At 40.9% G+C, this 10,284-nt stretch overlaps 1 protein-coding gene across 1 annotated transcript; it reads left to right on the top strand.

The window, feature by feature from the left end:
- Positions 1 to 463: 463 nt before the first annotated feature.
- LOC132461275 (uncharacterized) lies at positions 464 to 4,573 on the top strand. The gene is made up of 2 exons (XM_060056324.1): positions 464 to 4,257; positions 4,381 to 4,573. The coding sequence occupies exon 1, from the start codon at positions 2,847 to 2,849 to the stop codon at positions 4,020 to 4,022; it is 1,176 nt and encodes a 391-aa protein (XP_059912307.1). The 5' UTR covers positions 464 to 2,846; the 3' UTR covers positions 4,023 to 4,257; positions 4,381 to 4,573.
- The last annotated feature ends 5,711 nt before the right edge of the window (positions 4,574 to 10,284 follow it).

Raw genomic sequence — 10,284 nt, 5'->3', positions numbered from 1 at the left:
TTCACGTTGTCCTGACTACTACTACTGTGAATAACTAGTAGTGTAGTACTTCTACTGCTATGCTATTAATACTACTACTGTTCCTACTACTTCTACTACATTTGATGTTACTGCTACTACGGCTACCGGTGCCAAATTTGATTCTGATGTCCAAATATTGTTACCTCAAGGATTGTGTGAGCATGCAAGTTCATGTCCTGAAATTGTTTTGCCATGAAATGTCTATGGCATGGAGTCCTAGTTATTCACGTTGGTCTGACTTCAAGTTTAAAAGTGTATTTATTATTGAACTGAGTATTTGCTGTTTGAATAGTTGGTGTGTACTCCCTTAATTGGATTCATCTTTTTCTAAATAGATTGCAAGCTCCCCTCTTCTTCCAGCCAACAGCAAGGTTGGAGAGGAGCATCGTACCTCTTTTTGTGAAGTCGTTAGCACACCACATATCATGGAAGTACAGGTAAGGATTGATTTGAGAATGGTGGTTCTGTGGTTTGAATGCCATCTTAATTTTGATGCCTCTAGCTTGTGTTTGATGCTGAGATTGCATACAGGCTTCATCAGTGTGTGTGGGATCACATGGTGGAAGTGATCTGGATTTTGTGAAGGAATACAAGATTTTATAAAGAGGAGCAACCTCCATTGAATAATGTTGATGAAAAGATTACACAATCCAATCACTTGGTCCACAATGATCAACTCTGTAAAGCTGGTGTCTATTGCACTAAATCATCATATTCTCCTCATGAAAAGCTGCCAAGCCCTTTGCCTCAACCTGCGTCCAGCACGTTTGTCGAGACCCATGGATCCCTGATCTCCGAACCTCCAGCAAATATACAGGTATGATCTCCTAATAAGTAGGACTATATAGGAGTACACACATTATTTCACTACTCCCCCCATGTTATTCTTAGATCCTAGACACATTTGTCCAGCAATGTTTAACCAAGAATAGTGTGAGATATTTATGTTTATGTCCTGAAATTGTTTTGCAATGAAATGTCTATGGCATGGAGTCCTAGTTATTCACGTTGGTCCGACTTAAGTTTATGTCCTGAAATTGTTTTGCCATGAAATGTCTATGGCATGGAGTCCTAGTTATTCACGTTGGTGACTTCAAGTATAAAAGTGTATTTATTATTACATACTAATACTATACTAATGCTACTACTAGTATACCGCCGCTTCTACCTCAATTTTTACTACTACGACTACGACACTACTATGTCCCAATAGTCAGTGTTGGGACACTAACTAGGGTTAGATATGTAAATTTTTCCTGAATTTGTTTTGACATGAAATTTCAATAGCATTAAGTCCTAGTTATTAACATTTGTTTGACTACTACTAAAACTAAACTACTACTATACTCCTGCTGCTACTTCTAACATAGTATAACTGTTACTACTTAAAATTACTATACTATTGAAATTGCTACTGCAGCTAAATGAATGTTTGAGTGTGTATGTAACATTATTTCCGAAACTTTTTTCGACATTACATGGATTACAAGGATTGTGTAAGATATGTAGGTTTATGTCCTGGAATTGTTTTGACATGAAATGTATATGGCATAGAGTCCTAGGTTTTCACATTAGTCAAACTACTACTACTGCTAATACTAGGACTACTACTACTAAAACACTGCTACTACTTCACTACTATGTCCCAATTTTGGCACAGCCAAGCATTGTCTGAGATTGATATCAGTATGTTTAAATCCTGAAATTGTTTTGAAATGAAATGTCTATAGCAGGAGAGTCCTAGTTGGTCTGATTTCTACCACTTTTACTAATACCATATTAATACTGCAACTACTACTAATGCTACTACCACTACTGCTACTACTAATACTACAACTGCCACTACTATACCATTGCTAACGCCACTGCTGCTGCTACTATACTACTGCTGATTTACTACCGCTACCTCTCCTGCCTCTGAGTCCTAGTTATTCACGTTGGTCTGACCTCTGCTAGTTTTACTACTGCTACTACTATTGCATCTGCTAATATACTACTGTTTTCTTCCTTAGGTGTCAGGTGACCTGGATATCTCGGATGACTATAGTGACAATAGTGACTATAGTGACAAAGACTACATCCCAGATGCAGATGATGACTCTTCAGATAGCTCTCATTGCTAAGAGTTGAACGTTATTAATCCTGTGGGCCATAAAAGAGCAAGAATTGCATCACACAATCCAAAGGCCAATATATCAGCAAGCTTGAGCTGTGCTTCTTCAGAACCCATTGATAGTTGTAGCCCACCAGAGAAAAGCTTACCTTCTGTCACACCAATGCCAAAAGGGTCACCAACAAGAGCAAAGTATGGAAGATACAACAAAAAGCAATTCTGTCTTTACTGTAAGAAGCCTAAATCTAAACTAACAAGACACCTTGAGCATGTCCATTCCAGGGAGCCTGATGTGGCAAAAGCATTTAGCTTTGACAAAAAATCGCACAAAAGAAGGGTGCTTTTACGCATTCTGACAAGTAAAGGAAACTTTTTACATAATGCAAATGTGTCAAGCACAGGGACAGGAGAGATGGTGGCACGACGGCGGCCCATCAAAGCAAAAACAGCTGATGATTACAAGCACTGCATTCATTGTCAAGGCATGTATGCAAGAGAGACATTGTGGAGACACATGAGATACTGTCCTTTGAAACCTGAAACTAAAGAACCACAAACTGGGAAAAAGAGGGTTCAGTCACTCCCTTATTTGTCCCTACCACCACCGGAGGATGTAAGTCAAGCTGTATGGAAAATTGCCTGTGAGATGAATAATGATGAGGTTGCATCCGTAGTCAGAGGGGAAAGATACATTTGACTTCTTGGACAGCAGATGTACAACAAAAGCACAACAACTTCTGGAAGAAAAGAAAACATACGTCAAAAGATGAGAGAATTAGCCAGACTAGTCATCACTGCGAGATCTGTGACACCCTTGAAGAACTTACGAGACTTCATCATGCCTTGCAACTTCCGTTATGTAATAAATGCAGTGAGATCTGTGGCTGGATACAATGAGGAGAGCAACTTATTCGGAATTGGGTCATTGGCAGTTAAACTTGGACATAGCTTAAAGAAGATTGCGAACATCATACAATGCAGTGCACTCATGGTAGGTAATGCCGAGGTTGCAGAGTCTGCTCGCAACTTCTCAACAATTTATGACAAACAATGGAATGAGTGCATTTCATCTGGGGCACTGAATACTCTTGCTCAAGCTAAATGGAACAAGCCTCAAGTCTTGCCTTTCACAGAAGACGTCAAGAAGCTCCACTCCTTCCTTGCCGCCAAACAGAAAAATGCAATGAGTGCCCTGCAGGTTGAGCCAAATTCCAGGAACTTTGCCATTCTTTCGAAAGTGACATTGACCCAGGTCATTCTGTTTAACAGGAGAAGGGAGGGTGAGGTTTCAAAAATGATGATGAAATTATATGTTTCTAGGGATCACACACAGATGCATAAAGACATTGCTTTGGGACTCAGTGCCTATGAAAAGAAGCTTTGTGACTACTTTCAAAGGGTGGAAATACGTGGGAAAAGAGGGCGAAAGGTCCCCGTTCTGTTTGCCCCTCATATAGTTTCTGCCATAGACATCCTCATTGAGGAAAGGGCAAAATGTGGAGTACCCATGGAAAATGAGTACCTGTTTGCTCGTCCAGCTGCTCTCACACATTATCGAGGTGCAGACTGTTTTCGTGAGTATGCAAGGGCCTGTGGTGCAGAAAACCCAGGTACCCTCTCTTCTACCAAACTACGCAAGCAAGTTGCCACCTTATCTACCATGCTCAATATGAAAGAAAATGAATTGGATCAACTCGCCAGCTTTCTTGGGCACGACATTCGAATTCATCGGGAGTTCTACCGTCTCCCAGAGAGCACTCTTCAATTGGCCAAAGTCAGTAAAATCCTCATTGCCATGGAAAAGGGAAGACTGCCAGAGCTGCAAGGGAAAGGACTAGATGACATAATCATAAACCCACAAGGTAATTTTGGGGGGAAATATGCCTGATTCTCATTACTAGTTTACCTTACTTTAAAATGATACTATACATAAAGTCATATCAAGCCTAAAACTTTGTGTAAGTGTCACTTAACAAAGCGGCCTGTGCTTTGTCAAATTAGATGAGACATGTCCAGTGGTGTTTCCAGCGATGAGGAGGGGTTTTCTGGCCTACATCAGACCCAGAACAAAATGAATCAAGGATCCTCTTCAATGCCGCATTCCAAGGATGACAACCTGATTGGTAATCAAAACGTTTTTGAGCTACATGTAATTGGTATTTGTCTATTTGAGAGGGTAAAGGTCTAACTTAAGGTTTTCAGTTAAATTGTGCGACGCCATCTTATGATCCTATTTAATGTCTTAGATTCTTCCAGTGATGAGATGGAGTTTGCTGACCTGCGTGCGATGCACAGTGAGAGGACTCAAGGTGTAGGGCGGAAACGTGAGTTGGGGAGCAAGTCTAGGTGTAAACCCCAAGAGCTGGTATTCTGCCTAGTAAATGTTGAGAGGCCCGGTCTTACATAGTGTTACTTGAACTATAGAGATAATATATTTTGGGCGTACCTTACCTAAGGTACAAGGAAATGTACCTTAGGGTAAGGGAATGTACCATATCTATTCACAGGGTCCCAGAAAAACCTTGAGAAAAGTCCTGATTCCACCCTACAAACCACCATGAGCCACACAAAACCAAGTAATAAAATACATTCAGAGTAACAGTGACAGTTGTTTTAGAAATTGAAAGAGGTCAATTGTATATTATGGCTTTGAATGATCATGGTCAATTGAGGTATCTACACAATTCCAGTGAAAACATTCTTGTTTGTTGTATGTTTCATACCAGGTGCAGATGTCAACTTGAGGAGGAAGTGGGAGACTGCTGAAGTCAAACCAATTGAAAGACATTTAATGGACCACATCAGGGGATGTAAAGTTCCTGGAAAGAGGCAATGCATGTCTTGTCTGTTGAGCGAACCCGTAGCACTGAAAAGTCAGAATTGGTCGAGCATAAAGTACTACGTCAACAACCGTATTGTTGCCCTGAAACGAAAAATTTGCCAGTACAGGGTGTCCGCGGAGGTCTTAAAAGTCTTAAAAAGTCGTAAATTAATTTTTCTAAATTTAAGGCCTTAAAAAGTCTTAAATTCGTCAAAAATGTCATATGCTGGTCTTAAATTTATAACTCGGAGGTCTTAAATTTGTCGGGGCAGGGTTATTTATTTATTTATTTTTTCTCGCGGGACTTTTCGGGAAGGAGATGTACGAGAGGCTACTTTCTTGCTAGCTGCATATATAAACGGATGTCTGCGCGCTTGCTAGCTAGTCTGCAACAATGGGTAAATGCAAGTTCAACGTCAGTTGGCTGGAAGACGTCCGTTTCCGAGGTTGGCTAGCGTCCGTTGCCAACCCAGAACAGGCCAGATGCATTCCGTGCAAAAGTAGCCTACATTCAAGCTCGGCACCATGGGGATTAAGGCTGTCGTCAGCCATATGCAGAGCCAAAAACATAAAACCTCTGCCAGGAGCCACACAGACCCCAGCCATTTCTACGTTTTGCATCTCTGCCCCGGCGCCACCGCCGCAGACGGTCCGCGCTGCTAGCACTGACCTGAGGGTAGCATTTGGTGCGACACCAACACTGAAAGCGGAGGTGTTGTGGATTCTAAACACAGTGGTCAAGCACCAGTCCTACAACTCGAATGAGGGGATAGGAGATCTCTTCGGTTTGATGTTCCCTGACTCTCAAATCGCGAGCACCTTTACTGCTGGAAGGGACAAAACGGCGTATATAACTCGCTTCGGACCAGCGCCTTTCATCCGAAACGAGCTAATCTGCAGCGTCAACAAGGCTGATTTTGTTTTGATATTTGAGACGTTGAACCACGCCACCAAAAGCAAGCAACTTGACGTGCACGTCCGATATTGGGTCGGAGATCGAGTGCATTCCCGGTACTTGGGCTCGCAATTCATGGGGCCCCACATATGAGGGTAAAAGGGATGATGATACATAATATTTTTTGGACAATATGCAGAATCTTTTCACTTACGAATTAACACGGTTGGCTATTTTTGCCAGCACGCCACCCTAGCCATATTATGGGCAACCGTGTTCCCCTTGGCTGTGATTTGAACTTTGAATTCCTCGTAGGAGTTCATAATAATACATTGCTCGCCTTGGATGAAATACACCACTCTTGCGCGATTTATTTTGCATAAGGGTGAGTCAAATGACGTGAGAAACGCCCCTTTTATGTGAACGCGCATTGAACCTAAAGCGGAAAACCTGGGGTGTGTTCGAAACCACGTACTTGCTTACTACTCCTACTAACTATGACGTCAAATTGAGTAAGCGAGAACTTAGTAAGCGAGTTTAGGTAAGCGAGTAGTATCCGAATGTCTTCTACTTCCGGAAAGATTTTGAGTAAGCATCGCTAGCTTACTAGACGTACTAAACTGCCCCAGAATGCACTGCGTCTATTCAAAAGAACAGTGGAAGCAATGGCGCTAAACGGGGAGCCGCAGCAGCAGTGCTTTTAATAATTGTTTAACAATTGTTTTAACATATCACCGCAAATCCTTAGGTTGAAGGTGTACTGTGACGTTAAATGTGACGTTTATATATTTATTTATAATGTTTATTAACGGCGCCCGGTCGGTAGGTTATTGACACGTCATTTGATTCACGTCATCTGAGGTGGTTAAGTAAGGACGGTCTTCTGAACGTCGATTACTCAAATGGATTACTCAATCATTATTTAAGGATTCGAGAAGTAAGCCAAATATTTAGTAGGTAGTAAGCAGTAAGCAAGTAGGCGGTTTCGAACACACCCCTGGTTCAACTAATTGAATCTAAAATGAGCGTCGTGGTACCATTTAACTGTGATTGCGATTTGCGGCTCTGTCGAGACAGGTTTTCCCAAGAAACCCTGGGTATGTTCAACAAGGTTCCTGGTATACCCCCCAGGTCTTACTGAAGGCATTTATTTAATGGTGAAAATATTATTAATCAATGGCGTAAATATCGATGGTGCAACCGGTGCAGCTGCCCGGGGGCCCAGACGCTGTCACCCCCCTCTCAACAACTCACAACTTGGGTGCACCATAAATACGTGCTGGTGCACCCAAATTAAAAATTTAGGCGCACCAGTGCACCCAAGGAAAAAGTTAGTCTGGAGCCCTGGAATATCACTTTATGTTCAATAAACAGACAGAAAGTAAACTTGAATGAGTCTCATTGAGTGACACACATGCTATGCTTGGGTTGTAATACAGCGGGATCCCCCCCACCATCGCAGGTTTAAGGTCTTAAATTTCATTCAAGGTGGTATTAAAAAGGTCTTAAAAAGTCTTAAATTTGACTTGCTGAAACCTGCAGATACCCTGTACTAGATTTGATGTTACTACTACTACGGCTACCGGTGCCGAATTTGATTCTGATGTCCAAATATTCTTACCTCAAGGATTGTGTGAAGTATGCAAGTTTATGTCCTGAAATTGTTTTGCCATGAAATGTCTATGGCATGGAGTCCTAGTTATTCACGTTGGTCTGACTTCAAGTTTAAAAGTGTATTTATTATTGAACTGAGTATTTGCTGTTTGAATAGTTGGTGTGTACTCCCTTAATTGGATTCATCTTTTTCTAAATAGATTGCAAGCTCCCCTCTTCTTCCAGCCAACAGCAAGGTTGGAGAGGAGCATCGTACATCTTTTTGGGAAGTGGTTAGCACACCACACATCATGAAAGTACAGGTAAGGATTGATTTGAGAATGGTGGTTCTGTGGTTTGAATGTCATTTTGAAACTTGGTCCATATTAAGGGTATGGAAATGTACTTCCTTATCTATTCACAGGGTCCCAAATGTTACCCTTATGTCCCAACGTTGTTTAACCGAGGATAGTGTGAGTGTGTGAGATATGTATGTTTATGTCCTGAAATTGTTTTGCAATGAAATGTCTATGGCATGGAGTCCTAGTTATTCACAATGGTCTGACTACTACTATTGCTACTATTACTACTACTATAATACTTCTACTATACTAAACTAATATTGCTACTACTGCACTTCCATATCCCAATATTGTTCAACCGAGGATTGTGTGAGTGTGAGATATGCGAGTTTATGCCTTCAAATCATTTGGGCATTAAATGTAAATGGCATAGAGTCCTAGTTATTCACGTTGTCCTGACTACTACTACTGTGAATAACTAGTAGTGTAGTACTTCTACTACTTTGCTATTACTACTTCTACTGTTCCTATCACTACTACTACTTCTACTAGATTTGATGTTACTACTACTACGGCTACCGGTGCCGAATTTGATTCTGATGTCCAAATATTGTTAACTCAAGGATTGTGTGAAGTATGCAAGTTTATGTCCTGAAATTGTTTTGCCATGAAATGTCTATGGCATGGAGTCCTAGTTATTCACGTTGGTCTGACTTCAAGTTTAAAAGTGTATTTATTATTGAACTGAGTATTTGCTGTTTGAATAGTTGGTGTGTACTCCCTTAATTGGATTCATCTTTTTCTAAATAGATTGCAAGCTCCCCTCTTCTTCCAGCCAACAGCAAGGTTGGAGAGGAGCATCGTACATCTTTTTGGGAAGTGGTTAGCACACCACACATCATGAAAGTACAGGTAAGGATTGATTTGAGCATGGTGGTTCTGTGGTTTGAATGCCATTTTGAAACTTGGTCCATATTTAGGGTAAGGAAATGTACTTCCTTATCTATTCACAGGGTCCCAGAAAAGACTTGAGGAAAGTCCTGATTCCACCCTGCAAACCACCATGAGCCACACAAAACCAAGTAATAAAATACATTCAGAGTAACAGTGACAGTTGATTTAGAAATTGAAAGAGGTCAATTGTATATTATGACTTTGAATGATCATGGTCAATTGAGGCATCTATACAATTCCAGTGAAAACATTCTTGTTTGTTGTATGTATATTTCTTACCAGGTGCAAATGTAAACTTGAGGAGGAAGTGGGAGACAGCTGAAGTCCAAACAATGGAAAGACATTTAATGGACTACATAAGGGGATGTGAAGTTCCTGGAAAGAGGCATTGCATGTCTTGTCTCTTGAGTGAACCCGTCGCACTGAAATGTCGGAATTGATCTAGCATAAAGTATCACGTCAACAACCGTATTGTTGCCCTGAAAAGAAAAATGAGCCAGTAGGTCGGAGCAGAGCAAGGCTGTTCTTGCCAATCTTTTTTTGCTCAACGCATGTTATGTTCTAAATTAGTTTGGTTAATTCACGGACAACCGTGACTTTTTATACATGTGTATATGTATACAAGTGTATAGATAATTAACTTGAAAGCCGCTATATACATAGCACAAAATGAAATGAGACCTTGAATAAAACATTCATTGGGATTAACCTCTTTGCGACATGGTTTGATTAAATTCTACCCAGATTTCATTTTTGTCCTGATTTGTTAGTTTGGATAGGAAAAAATTGTGTGTGTGTATGCTAGTCCCAAAAAGTCATATAAATCTGACAATGTCCCCATATGTAGGTACATTTCATTTAATTGAAAAAAAGGACTTAAGTAAAATATAAACAGATGGCAATTATAAGGATTTTTTTTTAAAAAGAAAACTGTTTTTAACTTGTCTCTACGACCTTCAGAAAGGCACGTCCCCATATGTAGGTGGTTGGTCATGTGTCCCTACTTGTCACAAAAACAAGTATGTGTGTGTGTGTGTGTGTGTGAGATCACTGTCAGCCGTGTTTACATGGACACATCTGATCCGCATAGATGTGGAAGAACAGCTCAATCGGAATAGAAAAGGATCATATAATACGCCTCAATCGGAATACAATTATCTGTTCGGCTACAGAAGAGGTGGTGTTGTCTGCTATAATCGACATGCATACACTTATTCCGATTAGTTTGGGGTTTAACTTAGGAAAGCTGCAGTAGTTCGCATTTGGTCCACTCCGCACTCCAAACTTGACCGCTGTCAAGGATGGTGGATTTATTGCCTGATTCAGGTCTTTGTTATCACTCCGTAGTAGTTACAGTAGTCTGGTAACATATCAACCCCAGCATGTCCGGTTGCTAAGCGACGGGTCATGGGTGACTATGGGTGACACAGGTGGGTTAATGTGTTCGCGTATCGTCGTGTCCGCGCCCTTCCGAGATAACTTTGCAAGAGTACTACTACTGCTAGTACTACGGCTACGGTTGATGTGTATAAGTGACTCAATAAATTCCCTTTTCTATCAAATAATTTTTGGGTCTTAATTTATG

The sequence above is a fragment of the Gadus macrocephalus genome, chromosome 7 (assembly GCF_031168955.1).
Source record: "Gadus macrocephalus chromosome 7, ASM3116895v1".
Classification (NCBI taxonomy): domain Eukaryota; kingdom Metazoa; phylum Chordata; class Actinopteri; order Gadiformes; family Gadidae; genus Gadus; species Gadus macrocephalus.
Note: the sequence above shows the minus strand (reverse complement) of the source record. Positions and strands in the feature narration are given on the sequence as shown.

Excerpts from the sequence above, each read along its gene's own strand:
- LOC132461275 (XM_060056324.1), top strand. The coding sequence starts at position 2,847 with ATGTACAACAAAAGCACAACAACTTCTGGAAGAAAAGAAAACATACGT.